At 35.9% G+C, this 23334-nt stretch overlaps 1 protein-coding gene across 6 annotated transcripts in view; it reads left to right on the top strand.

Moving 5' to 3' along the window:
* MEF2C (myocyte enhancer factor 2C) overlaps window positions 1-23334 on the top strand; it is a 139461-nt gene that overhangs the window by 43445 nt on the left and 72682 nt on the right. For all 6 annotated transcript variants that reach the window (XM_054178435.1, XM_009900119.2, XM_054178434.1 and 3 more), the window contains one exon: window positions 18950-19144. In XM_054178435.1, the coding sequence (XP_054034410.1) occupies window positions 19091-19144 (54 nt within the window). In that variant the 5' untranslated portion in view covers window positions 18950-19090. The remainder of the gene's footprint in view (window positions 1-18949; window positions 19145-23334) is intronic.

Raw genomic sequence — 23334 nt, 5'->3', positions numbered from 1 at the left:
TGACACCTCTTTAATTGAGGGTGACAAATCTTTTAAAAGATGAACATCTAATCTCCCCTTCTTACACGACAGAAGAGCATGGCGCTGACAAGAAAACAGGGACAAACATTGCAACACTCCTGTATGCATATCTGTCTTGATGTGGAAAAAACCTACCCTGTGGAAGGTGCAAAGCCTGTTTCATTTTGAGGTGGAGTCTGCTCCAGGTATTGTCAGACTCTCTACTTGCCTTAGAACCATAGAATTATTAATGTGGGAAAAGACCTCATGGTCATCAGGTCCTGTCATTAACCCAACATCACCATGCCCACTAAACCATGTCCTGAAGTGCCATGTTGTTACTCTTTTACTTTTCATCAGACAAGTCAGGTTGAGCAGGGTGGCCTGTGGTCCAAAAACTCTGTACTGGAAATCTTTCTAACACCACTTTACTATGGATATAATGCTGAATGTCACAGTCAGCATATTTTTTTGTCTGGTGAAGAGAAACAAATGACACACTGGGCTTAACAAAAGCAGTAAAAGAAGGCAAGATATCATGTTTCCATTTTTTTGTATCGGATAAGGTATTGTACAGTAAGACCAACCCTTACCATTCTGTACACACCTGAATCCATACCACAGTCAACTTTTAGCATGGGTCTTGTCAGTGGTTATTTCTACAGAGCCATGCAGCAGTGGGATTTCCAGAAACAAGCCCATGTAGATTTGCTACAGGCTCTGTTTATCCCTGCAAGAGGTTTCAGCAGGAGCTGCGCACTTACTAATGCATGGTTCTCATCTGAAGAAACTGCTCTGGGAACTGGAACAAATTATCTGGGAATCTGACATCAAAGGACCAACAGACAACAGAATAAATATAAAAATAAAGATTTTGGCCTGAAAAGCAGCCCCAAAACCACACTAAACTTAAAGCCCCACAAGAGAGTTGCTTCCATCTACCGGAGCCAAGAGGGAAAAAAAATGACAACCAAGCAGCAAACTCTTCTAACATGGGTTATAAATCAGTTTGTTCTTGTCTCAGGCTGCTGGTGTTGAAAAGTGGATGTATGAGCTGGTATGGGAAAATGCTGGTTGATTAAAATGGCTTGAAAATATTCCTTTACGTTTTCAGTAACAGTGAAGTTTAAATGGCAAAAGCCGTAGTTGCTGTTGAAGTTCCTAATTTGTACTTGGTCACATTCATTGTATTCTGTAGTTGTTTAGTGCAAAACTGCAAAATACAGCCTTAGATTCCTCAGTGGCCACATCTAGGTAGCATGCAGGACTAACACTTTTGCATTAACATTAGCATCATGATCTTGAAGGTCTCTTCCAACCTGGTCTATTCTATTCTATTCTATTCTATTCTATTCTATTCTATTCTTACTATGATATTACTTTGAAATGTTTATACCTTGTTTTTGTGATCGTCTGTAACTGCGTAGCTTTGCTGTAACCTATAAAGATTTAGAGCCTTCCACATTGTGGTAACTCTCTCTCCTCTCCAGAACCACACAGTGGACTCATCAGAGAGGCTGAGAAACATCAGCCTATTATTCCTTTATTGAAAGAGGGCAATGCCATAGAAACGTGTGGGTAAGATGATGCAGAGTCTGCAGCCTTGGTACAAGAGTAGTCTTGGACTTCTAACACAACATACTCAACTAACTGTTTTCCAAAGTCTTAGTGCTGCTACTGTTAAAGTAAATGGAAAAATTATCTCTAACCTCCATATGCACAGAAGCAATCAGAAAGTGGGATACTGTTTTCAGGAACTCTGTTTCCAAGCTCTTAGGTTAGATGTTTAAAAGAATTATTTAAAAACTCTGTAACATCTTGAATTAGGTTATAACATATCATCAACATTTCCATTTAGCAGAAACTATTACTGACTCAGATGGTTTTCACTTTTGCAGTACAACATGGATAGACAGGAGAATGAACATTCTTTAAGTCTTTTGTCATACAGAATTTGTTATATCTGAAATTAAAGGGGAAAAAAGGGGCTGGGGGTTTCTTACCTGGAGACCTGGAGATACTGTGATTAGTAAGCAGGAGGGGGGTGGTGGAGTCGCCATCACTGGAGGTGTTTAGGAGGAAACTTTATGGGTTGCTTGGCGCCGTTGTTTAGTTGATCAGATAGTGTTGGCTGATCTCAAAGGTCTCTTCCAACATGGTTAATTCTATTCTATTCTATTCTATTCTATTCAGATCCATTTCATAGTTATGCTTGGAAAACACATTGCTTAATAGTAGTGGACTGGTGCATGTTCTTTATGCATGCTTTAATTGTAAAATTGTCCAATTTTACTTAGGAGGAGAGAAAATTTAGAGTTTACAGAATACAAAATTACCCTGAAGTAGTATTTCCTTATGACAAAGGACTTGCTTTTGATTATTCTGCTATTACTGTTAGCGGCATTTTTGTGTCAGAAATACTAGATTTGAAGCAGGTTTATCCAAAATGTGCAGTTTTATTCTAACAAAAAAAAAAGAAAAAAATCAGTTCTCATCTAACTCTTGCTTATTGCATTATTTGCTAAGTACTACTTGTTTTGTACCTTGAATTTTAATATGTCCCTGCGACCAGAAGTGTATTTCCTTTAACAGATATAATGTAGTTGATATGGAATAGATTTTGTCCGGTCTTTGTCTATTCATTGCAAAGTGGAAATTAATGTCTTTAGCTTGAGGCTGCATAGTTTACTGTCATTAGTTGGGGACAGTCAAAAGACATGTGAAGTTTCAATAGTAGGGAAGCCTTGGGATTTTCAGCTGTTTCTGAGATCTTAATCAAAAATGTTACTGATTGCTTGGGAATCAATGAACACACTCCTGAGGAAAAAAAAAAAAAAAAAAAAAGAAAAGGCAGCATAACCTTAGCATTATTCACAGTGTTGTGTTAAAAGGGACAGTGATTGTAATGATTTTTTTTATTATTATATTATCGTAGTGTAGTGAGGAATAGTAAAGAACATTAAGAATTTTTTTCTCCATGCACATGGGTCAGAAATGTTCAATACCTTTGATCTTTTCTACACAGTCCTTAATACATGTGTTACTTTAAACACTTAAGTATTCCTCTTGACCTCTCTGTGTCATAAGTTTCCACTATATTCAAAAGCCCATGCCTATGCAGGGCTTTTGAAATCATAACTTTAAAGTCAACAGATACTTCATTACCACTCTAATTAGTGCTAGTTTGAGAGAATGAACTTTGTGCTGGTGACACAAACTACAGCCTTCTAGCATTAAAGGAGACAACCTTTCTGAACATTTCTGAAGATATTTTTTGAAAAGAGAAACGATCCTTTAAAATCATCACATCCCACTTATGGCAAATGCTGTCTCCCTTATATTATTCTCGTGATCATAATTTATCCCTGTTTTTATCCATCCACGTAAGATTATATTCAACTGAATAGGAGTTAAAAGTGTTTTTTAAAATACCAATGTCCAGCTAGACTACTGGGTTTTAAAACTTTGTTTTTCTTGGGCCTCTTTCAAACAAAAAGGAGGAAGCACTTCCTTTTACAACGTGATGTCAAGACAAGGGCACACACACTCACATATGGACGCACACACATACACACAAACAAGGTACTATTCAAATGCCTTCAAGGCATTTGACATGGAGGATCCTGAACGATAGCAGGAGAAAAAATGCATAATGCTTTTGCAAAATGTAAGGAGTAAAGTTTGTTGCTCAGAACAAGTGTCCCAGCCAGGATCCTAAGCTAATAAAGCAACAGGCTTCATTTTCCACACATATGTATGCAAAACCTACTTTTAATCAGTGTATTTATTTCACAGATGGTTGCAAGCTACATTCAGATCTCATTTTCACCAATGTAAATGTGAAATAATGGAAGTGGCTGAGGTGTGGTTTTACTCGGGGCCGAGCATTTGAATAACTAGGATCAGAGCGCTGGCCCTGGGGCTACAGTGCAGTTTTACAGTGCTGCATTTTTCACGGCAATAAGGACACACTGTGTTTTCAGAGGAATGTCTTGACAACAAAAATGCATCAATGAAGGCCACCTCACTCACAATGAAGGTCTGTCCTTTAAAATAGCACTAAAACAAAATAAGGGTTGTGTTTTGGCAAGGGTCTTAGCTATTTACAGCACAACAGCCAGAACAGTAAAGAGTACTTTAGTACCCAGATCTCCCTACGTTGTAAGTCCAAACCTGGAGGAAATACTATAATTAGGGGTGCTTTCCCCCCTCCCCCCCCACCCCCAATAGTTTTTTTAAATATAGTATCCATTATCAAGGTAAATATTCAGAAACCCAGTCTGATATTTCTTTTTAAAATGCAGAATTTTGATTTGTGACAGCTGCATTGGATCTTTAATCATATATTATCTTTATGGGAGCCTTTTTCTAACATATGTTAATTGGCTGTTTTCTGTGACAAATTATGAGCTCTTACTTTGATGAGGTTCAATTGCAATCATGTTGGAGTTGAGTATGTAGAGTTTCCAGCCCCCGCTGGCTCCTTAAACCACTACAAACATCTGCACGTCACTGCAGTGCTGAGTAACGGCAGGATCTGGGTTGATCTGATTTCTGTACAGATTTTTTTTTTCCACAGGATATTTTCAGCTCTTTGCACTAAATCTGTTACAGGGTTTGCTGTTTTTAGCAAAAGAATGATCTAAAATTAACATCTTGCATGGGGTTATTAGAATACAATGAGAAATAATTTGCAGCATGGCACACTGAAATATTTTTTAATCTTCACAAATATCAATGTGCCATTAGAAATTCCCTGACAACTTGATACTGTATGTTAGAGTTCATATTTACCAGAGTCATATCACATTTCTAGGAGTGAAACTGTTGCCTACCTTTGGAAGTCAATATTTTTTTTTAAATTCCTAAATGTAGCAGTTGCAAGTTCTCTAAAAAGAAATTTGGTTTATTTTTTGAGAAGTGGTCATCATCACTTTAAATTTTTATGAAGTATGTTTCCCTGCTCCACAGGAAATGTGACTAATTACATTTTACATAAACTTTCTCATCTTCCTGCTAGTAAAGAAAATGTTGCACGGAAATTGAGCATCCTTCTACCTTCTTTTCCTTTGTGTGTGTGTGTGTGTGTGTGTGTTTAGGAAATATTGTGCTTACATTTGTTTGGTATGTAAATTAATGGATTATGGAAAACACTCACCACAGTGGAAGCAGTATTGCTTTGAGCTCTTTTTTTTTTTTACTTTGTACTTACTCTCTTGATGATAGTTGTGCCTATAATCTTATTCTGCAGAGCAATTCATTAGAAATGTTGAGGTAGAAAATGTGCCCTGTATTTTAATATGTTTTTACTCAAAGCTGTACTTAGGGTGAGTGTGCAGAAATACTAAGTCTTCTAGGTTTTAATACACAGGGAGAGTTTGGTCATAAAATGGATGGAGCATCATCTTTTCAAAAACTGTGTCAAACAATATCAATTACGTTGCAATTAATTTAGCAGAATGCCACACAGCTCAGCTTTGACCTAAACCAAATGGCAGTAGATAAATCTGTCCCGTTTGTTCTTCGGAGAAAAGATGAGGGTTAAATTTCCAGGCAGGTGTTAGAGTTTAGAATAAGAAGAGCCAGATGTGTGTAGAAGCTACTTCAGTCTCATGAGGCTAGTTTTAATTCAGCTATTTCCCTGGAGTACCACACAATCAATGAGTTCCAAATCCTGGGGCTACCTGCTTTTACGTGAAATCATGGGAATGTTTCTTCACAGCATACTCCTGAACATGTGTGGAAAAATTAGAGCAGAAATTAAAGGTAAAAAAAGGTCAACCTCAGAAGTTACATGAGTGTCACATTTCTTTGGATTTCTGAAATGAAGAGATGATAACCAAGTGGAAGTGTTTAAAGAAGAGATGTATTGCCACAAGGAGAATTTTAAGCAGCGTGAAACTCACACCATGGATATTTGATGCATTTCTCTAATCACTGCTCATTGTAGGTAGTGTTTTAAAAGTAAGCCTATGTAGGTCATGTGCAGCACAGTGCGAGGCATTAAAGCTAGGTGAATCAAGTCAGGGATAGGTTTCGAAAGGATGATTTTGAACATGTTGTCCCCAGCTCTGCAAAAGTAAATTGATGCTTTGTATCTTGAATTAGTCCACACAATGGCATTCAGTTCCCCTTGATAAGATGAGCTTAATTGGCTTTAAGAAAATAAAGCAAGGTAAAGGAAGATGTACAAGTGAAAGAGAGGGCTTGGCACTTTATTGGATTTTGAGGCCTGTGAGCCATGTGTCTTAATTGGGGCCAGTTGGGATCATTTAATAATTGCTGTCAGAAGATCAAATTTAATTCTCTTTATAAAAAGACCACAGTGGGATAGAGTTAAACAAATTGTCATCTGAGGTTTCAAATGAACGAAGCTTTAATTAGGTTGATTAGGATGCTGTAAGAGAGAGAGGGTAAGAAACAGGAAATTGATGAATCTGCTGTGTACCATGTTGGACCTTATATGACAGTACTGTCAAATATCTTTATTTCAAGATGATATACATTAGCATAAAGGGCTATGGTGCTAAAACAACATTGTGTATAAATGTTTTAGGTATGCAAGATAATTGCAACTTTCTGAAATTGGGGATTTTAATATTTTTGTGGTCAGAATATTGCCCTTAACATTACTTTCATACATTTTAAAATCTGCTAAATGATCATTTCTATTTTTTTACACACTCACTGACAAAGCCGAATAAGAATTACATTCCATGAACAGAAAGCCCCCAGAATTTCTTTACTGTGTAACTTAGTTCTCAGAACATTTGCATTAACAAATCCCCATATTTTGTATCCCCAAGTGGCCAAAAAAGAAACTGAGTGAAAAATTGAAGATGACACGAAATATTTTTGCCAGAAAAGGAAGCAAATCTCAGCCATGTTTGCATCCCAACCTTAGATTCAATTCTTTGCAGTATATTGTCTGATAGTTTTGATACAGCTCTCTGTTGCTAAGAATATTTTTTTAGTCAGAAATCACCTTGCATATCAATAGAGCTCCAAAAGTGCCATTTCTGAGAAAACATAATGTGCATTCAAGGCCACAAAAAGATTTAGCTAATGTAGCTTTGTATTGATTATGTTTTGTTTTTTCAGCATGCTTCTAGGACAATAATAAAATGAGCAATGCTGGCAATGATCTGTTTAGAGAAAGGAAGGAAAAAAATACCCTAATTCAAGATAGAACGGAGACTATCAAGCAAATTGCACTGTATTTCCTCTCTGCAAATTAAGCACATTTTATATGTCTGTTTTCTTATGATATTCATCAAGAATGCTGATTTTCTGTATTGGCTACTGCCAAATGCAACGTGTTTCATATGTGTAACAAATAAAATACATAAATCCAGCTGCATGTGCTAATGGAGTGGTTACAGCTGAGGTTCAGTAGGCAGGGTGTGATGATCAACTTGTGGCTTTTGTAGTTGAAGACAGTGGTAGGTGTACCTCTGTGGTAAACACCTTCCGTTTCAGTAGAAAATCTGCTTTTGCAGGTCTTGAGGTGAGAGCTCTTACACTGATTCTGTGAAGAATTAGAAGAACATACCCCCATGTGGAAAATATGAATTAGTTACCTAATACCATTTTCAAAATCTGAATGTAAATTTATGAGGTGGTTGAGCAGCATGCTAAATTAGACAGGGCTATTTATGTCATTGTAACCGATTCAAGGTGGATCTTTAGTGTCTAAAATGCAACTCTTTACCATATCAAAGCAGAACTCCTTGGTGTGCTCTCTCTCTCTTTTTTCATCTCAATACTATTAACAGGGGACGGAAATATATACATACAAATACGTGTGTGTGTGTGTGTGTGTGTGTGTGTGTGTGTGTGTGTGTGTGTGTGTGTGTATGTATATTGCTTGCCCCTTTGTTCACTGCCAAGGACAACAAATAAATAAATAAAATAAAATAAATAAATCCCACTAAGAACAGAAAATTCCTTCTTCAACAAGCCCATTGTTTCAGGAAGCTTGCCTGTTTTTTCCCCAAAGGGCATCTTTCCCTGTATTCTCCTTCGTAGAAAATTCTTTGTGTCTTTACTTTCTTATAACCTCATCCATTTACGCATTTTTTTTTTTCCTAGTTCCAAAACAGTAGGAATCCAGTTTGGATCTTCCAATTCAGAGAAATGCATCTTGCCAAGACAGTCAGGAGGTAGAAATCAAGTAGCATCAGCAAATGGGTATTGGTGTGCTAGCACTAGCAGATACGGCCACGTTCTTTATTTCTTGGTATCCAGAATCTTACATTTTCCTAATAGATGCCTCCTCCTGAACATGTAAAATTCCAGACATGAGACACCAGGCAATATTTGAACAAGGTTAATTTCCTGGCTTATAGGGTGTATCATACCTTTGTAATCACATTATAAGTACTTCTCCACTATACTGTCTCCGTATTTTTCCTCTTTTTTAGCACAGATGTGTTCTCAGTTCATGTGTTTCTACTTACATTGTGTGTATTTTGTATATTCAAAAGCAGCAGCCTGTCCTAATTTATGAGTTTTGCTATTAGAAAAAGACATATATTCCACAGACAGAGGCAGTTCCTCACCCTTATTCAGTGAAATACAGGTGTTTTCATTTTTTTTTTATTAGCCTTATTATGTACCTGACATACATTTCATCTCCTTTTGTCCTTGGGAAAAAATGTCGGAGTGGAATTGGAAGCATTAATGTAGACTTTTCAGCTGTCATGGTCATTGGGAAGATTGATATATTTCCTTCTTTCTTTTTTTTGGTTTTTTCTTTTCTTTTCCCCTCTTCATTTTGAGCCTGCAGCTGTCTCTGAGCAAGCAGTTGAGTTCAGGGAGTGTCATAGTTTTTATACTCATATTTATCATATTAACATTTACACAGAATGAATGAACAGTTAACAACTCAGCAGCTCTCCACCATGTTATGTAGTCAACATTTCAGAATAAATGTATTTAATTCTTGACACCTCTGAAAAGGGAAAAGGGTGTGTTTCTGGAAGTGGGCATGTAAAAGAGGGGAGTTCTTCTCTAGGCAGATGAAATAGATTTCATTAAGGCCACTTCTTTAGCTGGCAGGGGGAAGGATGAGTTTTGGGTACACTGAAGATCCAAAGAAGGGCTTGTTCACCATAAAGGCAATTTATTTTTCCAACTCTGTTAGTCTACCATAGATACTAATTTTGCTTACAAAACTTGTCTAACTTCTTTTTTCAGTAGAAGTGATAGATCTGTTCTCATGTTTCCATTAGCATAAAGGAGTAGTTATATAGAAATTAGTGGCATTCTCTGGATTTCAAATCATGCTTGCATGAAACTTAGTCCATCTTTCAGAGTCAATGGTTACTTTGGGTGATTGCATCGCACAAGATACATTGGTGAAAAATAGATAGATAGATAGATCGATAGATAGATCGATAGATCAATAGATTGATTGATAGATAGATAGATAGATAGATAGATAGATAGATAGATAGATAGATAGAAGCATTAGCTAATCTATGTGGAATGAAAATTTCCAAGCCTGAATAGGAATAACAGTGAACTACCAGCTATTCAGCTTGAGAAACTGGCACATAGATATCCTAATATTGGTCAGAAATTGAGGAATTTCTGTGCCTTAGACTGAGGTCTTTCCTGTTTGATTTCCCCAGTTCTCTGTCAGGAAGCTGAACAAGTTAAGGGATATTCTTAAGACATGTTGCCCCCTTTTGGCTTCAGCAGCTATCCAAATTCAGAGTATTACAGGTTGTTTTCATTAAAGGAGGGAAACTGGCAAATGATTCAAGTACTTCATTCATACTGTTTGTCTACAAAGATTTTTAATTTTTCTAAATGTGGCAAGTCTCAGGAACTAATGTCCATTATCAAGTATTAAGGTTTGAGTTCCCTTTCCCATCATCAGTAACTCTCCAAAGCCATTTATCTGTGCCAGTTTTACTTCAGGACTCTGCTCCCTGTGTTTTTTCTAAATGAATTTTTTTTCTCAATGTCTCTGAATTTTCAGCTTCTCTTCACGATCACAATCACAAACCTCCAGAAAATAAGACCTAACTAAGTTCTTTGCTGTCTTTTACTCAAGTATTCACGTCTATAAGATCGCAGTTACACTTCCCAGCAGTAGTAGCCCTTCTTCTTTCTTTCCTCTTCCAGCCATCGCTCACATTACTCCTAAAACAGCAAAATCATGAGCAACATTTACTAGCCAGAAAAACCATTATATCATCTTAATATGTCTATGCAGTATTCCTGACAAGGTATTTCCCATCACTAACCCCAAACAGTTTTACTTGCATTCAAGCTTTACTTTGGCAACTTTTGTCACTCACTTCAGTCATTTTAGAAGAGATTCCTTTTATTAGCCCTGTGACAGTTAGCTGTGCTTAGTTAATGTGAATGTGAAACGTCAACCGACCACAAGCCCCCTCACAATATTCCTATAGAATTTGTTGTCTGGCAGAGACTTTTTTTCTTTTTTTCAGTCAGGAACATATTCATATCTCAGTCTTTCATTCAGTTAATTTCCACATTTATATTCCCAGTATTTTCATCCTCACTTTTGTGCCCATTCTACCTCTTTAGATGATTCTTCCTAAATTTCAATTTCAGTTTTCAACAATTCTCACTCATTTATTTGCTCAGTTCATTAAAGAGATTTTTTGTGTCCTTACTATGTTTTCTGCTCTTTATGCAAGCCACAAAATTCCTGTTTCTAAAAGCTTCCTCTTTTCTCTAGAAACTTTCTGAAAAGATAAATTTGCATCACCTTTCAAAATGTGATTATTAGGATTCTACAATCCAAATCATCACAGAGATGAAATGATGGTGCAGCACAAATCTAGAATAGCAGAACTAGTGTTGTTAAACATAATTAGAGTGCTCTCTGAGTCACAAAAAGGTCCCAGGTAAGCATGTATAAAATTCCTCTGAATTTTGTGTAATCTAAACATGTTCATCTGTTTTACCCAAAAATTCTGTTCTCCATCTATTCTGTCTGTTTCTTCAAGTCCAATCATTGACCATCGTTCAGACACTGCTGTCTCCAGCTCTCTTATCTTACATTTCTGCAATTTAGCAAATTGCAAGTAGAAAGTAATCAAAATTCTTTTCTGGTAACAAAGAATTCTTCTGAGAATCAATCCTGACTTTCTTCAATAGAGGACAATCTAAAATCATCTGCCATTGCCGTTGGCATTACCAGGCACCTGTGCCCAGGCTGTGATTTCATATTACAGTACATAGCTTTTTCCAATAATACCTGGAATCTTCCCCAGATTCTTAAAAGCCGTTGTGGGGATTTATGTTCCTCACCACAGACTTCCTCGCATACAAGCACTAGCAGCAAATCTGTAAATCTAGATCTAACCACAGCCAAGGATTGCTTTCAGATGATGCAATGATTTAACTCTAGAGATATTACACTGTAATAAGCCAACATTCTCCAAAGTCCTTTGTATCTGTGGATAAGACTACTCACAAACTGTAAGCATTTTCATACCCAGCATGAAAGACATCTTTCAGTACAGATAGGCTAAGATCAGAGAAGTTTCAAGACAACATTTTTACACAGAACATGCTTAATCATACTTCATTGAGCACTGAAATGCTTCCTCTTCTCCACCTCAAGAAATTAAATACCGAAATTATAAACCACCTTTTTTCCTGGTATTTATTGCATATCTATTAACTATAATGCAATCCAATCAAATTATCAGCTCAACACTATTGAGACACCCAGCTGAAATTGCAATAGGCCAGTTTGCCTACTCTATTTTCAGGCAAGTTTCCATGCCCTATCACTGTCTCCGTTTTAGACCAGTTAGGTGATTAAGTTTTCAGTCCTTTATTTTTCCCTTTGTATCATTAGCTTGTCTGATTCAATAAACTGCTGTGCTTAAGACAGTCTCCCAAGCACTTCAAGGATCCTATTCCATATTTATTGGTTAGACTACCATTATGTCTGTCTAGCTGCTAAAGGTACATCATGAACCTAATCATGAATCTGCAAACTTTTTCTTCAAACTGTTTGTTTTCCATTTTTTTCAGCTGGGAGATGGGTAGACACTGAAATATTACCCACTAGTCATTGTAAATCACCTTGTCATGGGTATGTTTTTTAGGATGTTAACATTTCTCTTAATTGCTTTCCTTACAATATGCACTGTTGCCTGCATTTTTTGCTTTACAAATCAAATATTCTTCTTCATCTATTTCATAAATATATTTTAAATTAGCCAAGTCTTCCTTTCTTCATCAAGCATAGCAGGGATGTATCTCTTCTTACTGGGCTGCAAGCAATCAGTTTTATCTAGATTGCCGGTAGTTGCTTCCTCTTTTGGTGCACCACTGCAAGGAATGACTCACCATCTGTGACCAATGCCACAAGCACTTGGAAGGCCTTTGGCCTCCTATTGTGAATCTTTATCAGCATGTCCAGGTTTGGTGTAACATGTATGTACTCTTCAAAAAACCCTCCTTCACCATTGCTGATGGATGAGTCTTAGCACATCCTCTGACAGGTAAGCCGAAGTCACTCCTCTCCTCCTTTATGTGTAGGCATGAATCAGACTAAATTGATAGGTGGCTACAGACTAGATATTCAACATCTGGATAACTCAGCTCTTTGGAAAAACAGGGTCTGTGTATTAATGAAATAAGGTTATTAGGGAGCACCATCTTCTCCACTATTTGGCAATAATACTCAGTTTGCCCAGAAAGACTTTTCAGGGGCAATTTACAAATGAATAGCAATTGAAACTGTTCCACCCACAGTTGCTCTGTAACACAGCTTGGTACTGTACTAGAGTTATAAGCTACAGTAGCAACCATCACCTGATTCAATGCAGATGAAATATTCTTAAAAGTGTTAAACTCCAAATTCTAAAAATTTCACAATGCTAAATATTCTCATGCTTCTTCCTCTTAGGAATACAAATAGTGGTATTGATTATGAGACAGTAACATGGCTGAAAGAATGATTGGAAATTCATTGCTACATTATCAGTATAATAGGAATATGTTCAAATATAAATGTGAAAAGCAGAGAAAGTGTATCTCCTGAAGCTCAGACTTAAAAATGAATAGATTCTGTTAAGCGAGAAAGATAGAAAGAGAAGGAAGGAAAGAAAGAAGGAAGGAAAGAAGGAAAGAAGGAAAGAAAGAAAGAAAAGAAAGAAGGAAAGGAAAGAAAGAAAGAAAGAAAGAAAGAAAGAAAGAAAAGAAAGACAGAAAAAGAAAGAAAGAAAGAAAGAAAGAAAGGAAGGAAGAAAGGAAAGAAAGGAAGAAAGGAAAGAAAGAAAGAAAGAAAGAAAGAAAGAAAGAAAGAAAGAAAGAAAGAAAGAAAGAAAAGAAAGAAAGAAAGAAAGAAAGAAAGAAAGAAAGAGAAAGAAAGGAAAGAAAGAAAGAAAAGAAAGAAAGAAAGGAAAGGAAGGAAAAGAAAGAAAGAAAGAGATAAAAAAGAAAAAAAAATATAAAAGAAAAATAAAGATGGAATATCAGTTGGAATGAAATAACGTGAATTCAGCAGATGCTTTCAAAATCCATAGTAAAGTTACCGAAGTATGAATTCAGATCAAATTGTTCAATATTTCTCTAGACTTTTTAATTAATAAATTGCATATAGGGAATTATTTAGCAGTCTGCAACCTTATGAACATTTTTCTTCTGCCTTGATGCAGAATTTCATTGCCGTTGAATCATTCTCTATTACAAATTAAAATCATGCCGTAGATCAGGAATCTGGCCAGATAAATGAAAAGATGAATAAGCTTTGGTAGCTAAAGATTACAAATATTTTCTTTATGTACAGACTTCTTAAGTTTGATGTGCTGTCTCTTTAGTAGTCTGTAGTATTTCATCTGCTGCATTATATCCATTATGGCTCAAATGTTTGTTTTATACTTCCTGCAGCAAAATGCATGATCTCCTGAGAGTTAAATTTAGTAGATTAAAATGAACTCCCTTCCAATCTTTTCATGTGGCAGCCTGCCCGTAAGATCAAAACACATAAATGTAGGTTATGTTTAATTTCTAAATCAGAGTGCTGTGGACAGATGTTTGAAACCTTAAGATGACTCAGATTCATTTCTTGCATGGCTTTCTGCCTGGATAACCATATTGTAGATCATGCCATTTCTGCTTTACTGATGTACTGCCGTGGTGATGACTTATACAATTTTATGTTATGCCTTTCTGTTAATGGCCCAAACTGTGTCTTCCATAATGCCCATGCAACCAAACCACACTGAAATGCGAAGGACCACTTCTATTTGTAATGTCAGCTGATCTCTATCAGATAATATAAGAGATGGTTGTAACTTTCACCTTTTTCTCAACTTTATCCATCTCAAAGTGTCAGACCCAAAAGGATCAGTGCCTTTTTTGGTGCATTATGCCCAGCTGTTTATTCACTGCATTACTGTGTCTGTCTGTACATGGAGCATAGTCAGCTAAGGCTTTTGCAGCAAACATTTGAGTGACCATTTCATTTGAATATGTGTTCCTTTCCGTGAATTTTTAGTTATATTGTAGGTTTCGCAGTTGGGTTTACATTAGAAAAGTAGCTGATGTATGCTTAATACATTCAGAATTTTATTTAGGGCCTGATTCAAAACTCTTTTGAGTAAACAAAAAGGCTTTCACCAAAAAAAAAAAAAATTTAAAAAAAAAATTCCAAACATTTTGTAGATCCTTCAAGTTACTTTAATTTATCAAGATAGGAAAGGGGACAGCATTTTTTGTTTGCTTCGTTACATCAAGAAAATAAAAAATATTTGGTTTACTTCTCTAGTTTATGTAATTAATCCACTCCGAGTGCAAACTGCTTAATAGAACAGGGACATCTTTACAGCAAGGTTGTTTCTTTTGTAAAGCAACCATGAAAATGCTAAAACCCAGCACATTTTAACTGAGTTTTTCTCTGGCTGCCTTCTTGTTTATAAATTAAATATTTTCTCTCTCCTGTTTTGATACTCCTTATTGCCCCTGGTGTGACTGTTCAAAGAATTCTCTGTCTGGGGTGTTGCAGCAGAGCAGATTCAGACAGTTCTGCTCGGAGAAGGAAGTGGAGAGTTTTGGTTCCCATTTTGCACTTCTGGAACAGTTTAGGGAAGGAAGCACCTTTACACCTTTTATTGTTCGTGGTTGCTGACATCATATCCTTCCCTGACCACTCTGTGCGTGTTTCCTGCCATTCTATCAAGATTCTTCTGTGTTGCAGAGAGGGGATAGTGGGTGTGCATGTGTGTGTGTATGTGTATGTGCACTCACATCTGTATGTCTGTGTGTGAATGCACACAAGAGACAGGAGTGATCATCTGCTGCTGCATTTGTCCATTAGTGCTTTTCCTTTCTCAAGGCTCAGATCAGTCTTCTGTCAGCTACCACTGCCTCTGCCAAATCACATAGTGAACAGAAGCCCGCCAAAAATGAAGTTCCTCTTTTTGTAAGCAGTCTGATTTTTATGTGTTGCCTTTTTTCTCTTTTTTTCAATTATGATTTGGGTTTGCAACAAAATGCTGAAGATTGTACGACCATAGCATGTAACTATGTGTTTCTTTAAATGCAATTTGTTTGCATGTGACCATGTCATTAAGCTGGAAGGTTTTTCTTATGTGCAGGGTTACTTCAACAAATTGTCTTAAGTTCCTTTTTAGATTCTCTTGGATAATGAAAGCCTGAGGTACTGTTTTGAGTTTTGTAGTACCTTAAACTTTTCTCACTGGTGTCCTTTTTTAATATCAGTTAACAGGAACTTTGAGTGCTTAATACTGTAATCTTTAATCCTGCAAGAATCTTCAGAAAGTATTGAGAACACTGGTGAAGTCCTAAAGCAGCCATAGGGATTTGCTGGTCTCCAGAGGTCTTTACATTCCATCTGACTCAGAAGTCACCAGACTTTGAAGGTTATAGCCCTACCGTCAGATGTCTTGATTTACTCATCTGAATCTAATTGATTTGGAATCAGTCCAGCTCTCTGCTTTGCATCTATACTAATGAAATGAGAAGAACTGTAGGCAAACAGTAAACTGAGTAGCACATGATGTTATATATATGTATATATGTCTAAGGATAAGATGAACATAGAGAATACCACAGCATTCCAAATTTGTTTCTAGTAGCAATGAAAATTAAAATAAATTTAAAAAATAAATACATTTGCTAGAAAAAAATGAAAAGCTTTTATACAAAATCACACTAGAAAGGAAAAGGCAAACAGAAGAGATTTTTTTTTTAAATTCCATGCAAACAAATTTAACCTGCTGGTTGTTGAAGCAAATTTATACTTCCTTGCAAATTTTACATTGGATGTATATGACCTAACACATTCTTGTCTTCTCCTTCAGGTTCTCTCAGGTTGTGTGATAATGTTGAACAACTATATAGTGCTTGCTCCCTTTCAGCTTTATTTTCCTCTGTTTTTCCACTTAAAATTAAACCAGTGTAATTACTGGATTACTGCAGGTAATGAAGAACAAAATTCTGAATATTGAGTATTGCATGAATTACTTGAAGATAATTTTGTGCAGATCATAGTCATTTTAAGTGTTCTGGCTTTAAACTGTACAAAAGCTTGTTGTTTGAAGACTGCTCTTAAATGAGGAACTGATGAGTGAGTGGGAGGGACTCAATATATTGCTCTGCCACTAAGATTTTTGTCCTTCCTAGTAGATATTTCTCAGTATTCTTTTTTTTTTGCTTGCAAAAACATCAACATCTTGATCTGCAGAAGTGCTCTTATCCTTGCTACCCTGTCACCACTGCTCTAATCTGTCCACCCTGACCTTCCACCTTGCACTGAATAAGAGCTTAGACAGGCGTAGTGCCGTAAGCCGATAGTGCCACTGGCCACAGCTGAATGAAAGGAAAGGAAGTTGTTCCATATGCATTTGCAGTGGATTATTGGCTTACTATCACAGAGAAAGCCTGTTAGGCTGCTTTGGGTCCTGCATGTGCATGGGAAACACCAGTCTAACTTGCTCTTTGTATCAGAGGTAAGACTGTAGGAAAAACAGGAAAGAAACCCAGTCTGAGGAAATTTAAAACCGTTTCCAAAAATAGACTTGGTCTGTTTGTCAACACTGAATATCAGATAAGACTGTCTCATAGCTTTGTTTGGGGAAAAAAAAAGTTTTGTGAATACATCTGACCAGTGTTTTTAACTTTTATTTTTTTGTTGCAAATAAGATCAAGCACTGCTGTGTCTTTTTAGGCCATGAAAATTTGAACTGTTTTAAATCAAGTGAAAAGCAGGGCGGGGAGAGGGAGGAAACAAAAGAAAAAAAAAATAAATTGCAGCCTTTACACTTGATTATATTTGGAATGCAGGTTGTTCTGGTTTAGGCATTCTGGTTTAGGCATCCATAAATATACCTAGCAGATAATATAACAAGACATTCACATATATGATTCTAACAATCTGTGATTGACTCTATGATTCTATGCACAGAAAGGTAATAAGTGTTGTACTTGAAGAGTTCTTCTGCTGAGCACAGTAGTTACAATGGCTAGTTAGAAAGCTCAAGACTGAACGCTTACTTGTTAACTTTTGTTGTTGTTGTTTTGGTAGAGCCATAAAACTCTTGAGCATCTTAGAGTTTAATATATGCAAAGAAAACCAAAAGAGCACTGAAGATCAGAGTGAGTGAGGTCTAGCTTTTCTACCTCAGTAGCTTTGAATCAGAGCCAAATAATGGATTAAGTGGCCGGGACATCGGCTTAGTGTTACATAACATATTGTGAGAATTTATCAGGTTGGCTGCAAGACTACAAGTTTAAAATATATAAGGGAACACTAACCAGTGTTTTAAAGTTCCAAAATGTTTATTTCCAAGGAGGTATTTGTAGTGGTAGATGGGCCTAAAATAAAACTTTAAAATACTGTTTTAAAGGATACTTATTCCATATTTTATTTATTCTTCTGCTTTTGAAACAACTCTGTGCTGTTCTATTCAGTATCTGTAAATATGAAAGTATGGTAAATGTTTAAGAGGAACAAAATGCATTTTTTACTTTAGTATTAGATTGAACATAATTATTTTATACTGTTTCTATCAACTCTATTACTGCTAGGAATACTTTGCAGATGATGGAAATTAATTTTTTTTTATTTATGGCATGTTCACTGCATTGTTTATTTTTATATGCTGCATCTAACTGTTCCTAGTTCTGCAACAGATCCAGAATGGTAAAGCTCTGAGAATAATATTAGTGCGTTACCCAAACAGTGAAAATATCTGCCAAGGCATTCTAAACTATCATCTGTCCCTATTATTCTGTGCTACATAGCTTGTCTTTTGGTGCAAGAATTTTTATATGAAAAGATTTAAACGTTTGCCAGTTACAAGTCATTGGCTAGAACATTTAAGAACTCACATTGAAATGAACTGAGGGAAAACACACTTCTGTTTTCTTCAAGTATCTTGAGTAAGACAGTAATGTATATTCTTAAAGAATAAGGTTAAAATTTTGGATTTAGAGTATCTGACATCTCTCATATATCAAGCAACACTTTAATAAAGGTCCATCCTATTTGCATAATGAGGGACATTATCACCTCTGCTGTCAAAACACAAGATTGTTTTCCCTTCAGAAATGAATTAGTTGGCCTATTTAGCATACATAGGTACAGAAAGGTTCATTAACTCTCTGATTTAGGTAATTCTTCATATTAGAGCAGTGGGTGATGTTTAAAACTAGAGACACCTAATTCTGTTAAAATTTTGGCAATGTGTATTTCAATCCTCTTCTTAATTTCTTGATACACTGGTCTGTTTGTTCATAGAAAGAAGCCTTTGAATTAACTTACTATTTCTTTATATATTAATTATTTTATAGGTGCATTAAATTTTTATTATAATTTACTCATGCAGTATATTATCGTTTGGATTCTTGGTCAGCTCCATGCAGTAACTTTCATCTAGTTATCAATTTTTGTAATAACATTTGATTTCCTTTCTGTGTTTGGCAGGAACGGATGCAGGGGACTGTGAATTGAGTAGTGCAAGTGCTGAAGAAGGAGGTTTGTTTTGAGGAAACGGGAAAGAGGAAGAAAAGAGAAGGGAAAAATACATAATTTTAAGGAAGAAGGAGAGAAAAAAAAACGGGGACTATGGGGAGAAAAAAGATTCAGATTACAAGGATTATGGATGAACGTAACAGACAGGTGAGTAGCAAAAATACTGTATTTAAACATCATATTATATCTCTAAGGTGACTTATTCTCAGAAGTGATTAAAAAGTTGATAACTTTGTGTACATATACCAATACTTACATATACACACAATGTTTGGCAGACTATCAGAGAAAAGTGTTCTTTTGGAAGCAGCCAGAAACCTCACAAGTTTGGTAACATAAGTGGTTAGGAATTTATTACTTGAAGCCTTGATTCTACAAAGACTGATGTCTGTATTCTACTTTGGGCCCTCTCTGCGCTGTCTTCAGTGTGCAATAGACTTTTAGTATAGTGTGTTGTGAACTATTCAAATATAGGCCTATTTGTAGGACTTGCACCTACATTTAGAGATCCCAATTATTTACCTCTCTGCATGTTTGAAGTGCTTTTATTTTTGCCTGCTTCAGCATATAAAAATGACATCATTTAAAACAAAATAAAACAAAACAGAACAAAACTATCTTTTCCTCTCTGAATTTTTAAAAGAATTTGAGCAGCCTGACACATTCTAAAACCCACATACAGTAACATTGGCGTGTTGTAGTTGTGAAACAAAGTCTCTATTACTGATGCTATGGCTGTCTTCACTAATTTTTACTACTGCTTTAGACAAAATGGCTGAAGGCTGTCACTTATTATCAACACTATTTCAGTTAGTTAAAATACAGTCATACATTTTAAAAACTGCCTTCCTGTTTCCAGAAAAATAAAACTCAACAATTGGCATCTGAAAATAAGTTAAAAGCTTCTGCTGTTTACACTTAATGTAAATAGATGGATGTTTTGTTGAAACTGGCGATTCACACATGTGAGAATCTCTCCATAAAATTATATAATAATCTGATTAAAGTTCTTTGTGCATGAGGCTGCAATTTAGGTATAATCTTCAGTAGCTGTTTTTTAAGAACTTGATACTGATTTACTGTTAATATGTTTGTTCTAATAGTTTGATCTATAAATTTCTTCATATATTCAGGTTGTTTTTTAAGAAGCTGTTAGTATTCAAGGATTTTATAAAACCATGAAAAATTCAGCCTAGGCATTACAACAAATTATAATCCTTAAATGTGCCTTCTAATAATCTTCATGTCTTGTAGTGTTAGTAGTCACTTGTGGTCTCCATGACAGAAAATCACAAAAAAGCAAAAAATTCTATTTATGGTGGATACATTTTGTGTTTTCCTTTAAAGTTGCCTACTAAAGTGGGCCAATCCAAGAAATAATAGTTATATCAATGCAAAGCCATCACCATATTTATTTCAATTGTTTTATAGCTGGAATCTAAAATGGAATTGAAATATGGAACCAAATTTATCGTTACACATTATGATGATAGTTGTTCAGAACCATGGTTTCTCTTTGACATAAACCCAAATTCATTTGTAAATGATAGTACAAAATTTTGCTGTTAGTACTTTAGTTTATCAAATAGCTTCAGTGTCCACTTGCTTACTCTGTAAACACAAGAATTTGGGGGAACTTAATCCCCAAGAGATTATCTTCCCAGAGGCTAGACTTCCTTTACAAAGTGAAGACAGTCTTTTGAATTATTCACAGTTGAGTCTTAAGACTTCCAGCACCAGCTTTCAGAATCAATAATTATTAACAAAACTATAACTCTAAAACACTAACAACCCTAGTTAGTGCCAGTGCAGAAAGTGTTTATCTTGCTAGCATTTGATCATGTCCATCACATTGTTCAGTCACTGCAAGGCTAAAGGGATAGACTTACATTGCTTTAACCTCCACATTGTATAATTAGCTTGATTCTACTTCTCATTTGTACTAATATCTGAAAGCATAATTTAGAAAGTGTTTATACTGGCTTTATTTCCTTTGAATTTAGTGCCCTGATTTAAAGGTTAATGAAACCAGTGAAAAGGTTTCCATTGATTCATTTAGACTGTGGGATCAGGCTTTTTAGTTGTAGCGACATATGTGTGAGTTGATTGATCACTGATTGAACTTCTAACCATTTGTTAAATGTTTAAATAAATGATTGATCTTTTAACCATTTGTACCAGAAATACTCTTTCATAAGCCTTACTGTTTCTTGATATATAATGTATTCCATGAGCTATTGCTGCTTCAGTGAAGCTGCATTGGTTTATTTGTTTTCTAACTCACACCACTTCCAGTAATCTTAAAATAGTAACTGGATTATACTCCTGTGTTAATAAATTTAAACATATTTGAATTCACAGAAAAGATTAAAAGATTGCATTGAGAGAGGGAAAAAAAGTGTAAAAGTTTTAGATTAATAAAATTAAGATATTTTCTGAAATACATTTCCACTAAGCTTGTTTGTAATTCTGTTTACCATGATACAGGTGGAGATTGTTTTCTTTTCTTTCGTATTTCCTCACCAAAATATGTTTCAGAGAACAACAGCTAATCTGTTGTCGTGAAACTGCTTTATTATTGCTTATTTTCAAACTCAGTGTGGTTTCACAGTACAAGGCATGTTGGATGGGAATATGATACACATTGGGTAGTGCATGCTCAGCTGTTTTCAGGCATGTAAATTCTCTTCAGGACAGCACATGCATTGAAAAATAGATGCAACACATATCAAACAAGGGAACCAAGCAGTAGTTCTCTTCTGCCCTCTCCCAGTGCAAGGGTGAATCTGTCTGCAGAACAGAACTTTTGCAAAAGGCTTCAAGTTGTTACAAGGCTTGTGGAAGGTGATTTCTGCCCTTGCTTTTCTGATCATTTGCCCAGTGGCCTTATTCACTGCTTATTTTAACCATTGAATGGAGTACTTGTTCTATCAGCATAACAGCTTTTTTCCTCCACACTGCTGTCTGCTACAGTAGAAGATCCCTACTGTCCAAAATTCTTGCACGAATAGATTAGGAAGGACAAAAGTAATCCTGAGCAGGATTTCTTCTAGTTGATTGGATTTGTGTACTTTAGTGAACATACTGGCAATCAGTGTGAGTTCAAACTACCCAGAGTCAGATGCCTGGCTGCAAATCCTGCAGAAATTTGCAATATGGGGATATGACCTGCGTTTTTCCAAAAAGTATTTGAAATGATGATGTTTGGGGATAAATTAAAGGAAAACCACTGCAACCTAGACATTAGAGGCCCTGGCCTTGTACCCTGGTCTGCATAATCATTGATTTGAGTCAGCACAGAATTCAAGCTTTTAACTGGGAACTATTGTTTCATGTGGGCTGCCAGCTGGCTGTATTATCCTGCCCCACATAGCTGTGTGGTGGCAAAGGTGTCAAGGATGTTTCAATATCCTGTGAGCTACCAGAAAAACTCTTTGGTTCTGAAAATTTAAAAAAAACCCTTCCCAAAAATTCTTTTTTTTCTGCTTTTAGCCAGAGGGAGAAGGACTATGAGTAACTGACAGGGCCAAAGTAAATGTGTATTTATTTGTGCAGTTTAGTTACCATTGTGATAGTAAATGGAAATGAAAACTCTCAAGAGGATCCTGTCATTAACAGCCAATGTGACCAGAGACTTTATTATTGTGACACTGGATAATAAAGTCTTCATAAATGTGGAACAAATCTCTGGTAGTGTTACTCAGGCTCCTGAGATCATGGTAGCCTTGTCAACAGCCCATTTGGGTAGACTGCGTACATGATATTATCCTCACCATCAACAGTACCCATAGACAAAAATAATAGCACTGACACCTGATGGTGAAGAAAGGTGCCATGAAGAATTCTGTTTGTTTGGTTTTTGTTTTCTTTTCTTTAAGAACAGAAAGAGGCAGAAAAGAGGAAGGGAATCTGCAAAAACACGGATGAACTTTATTTCCATGTTTTCTTAATTGAAATAAATAAGTAGCGGTCAACATATGATGTAAAAATTGCATTCATCCCAACTTATAAAAGCCCTTGTATTTTTTTCATTTCTTTTTCACCAGTCTGAAATATTTTGTTACTTTTAATGAGGTCCTTTCATGGTTCACTGTAGACTGGGATCATCTGAAACTCTTTGCAACAGTCCAGGCAGGGCTGCCCAGGCCTAAAATAAATAGGTATAATGACGTAAATGATATTGTATTACTATTACACTGTTATACAAGGTCACTTACAAAATATCTCATTAAATCCATGGTCTGTGAGCTAAATCTAGAGGTACATTGACCCAAGAAAAAGGGCATATTGACCCAATGACATTCTAGTATTCAGTCTTGAACTCCCTATTTCTTTTA

The sequence above is a fragment of the Dryobates pubescens genome, chromosome Z (assembly GCF_014839835.1).
Source record: "Dryobates pubescens isolate bDryPub1 chromosome Z, bDryPub1.pri, whole genome shotgun sequence".
Classification (NCBI taxonomy): domain Eukaryota; kingdom Metazoa; phylum Chordata; class Aves; order Piciformes; family Picidae; genus Dryobates; species Dryobates pubescens.
This window is presented reverse-complemented; position numbering and strand designations above follow the sequence as displayed.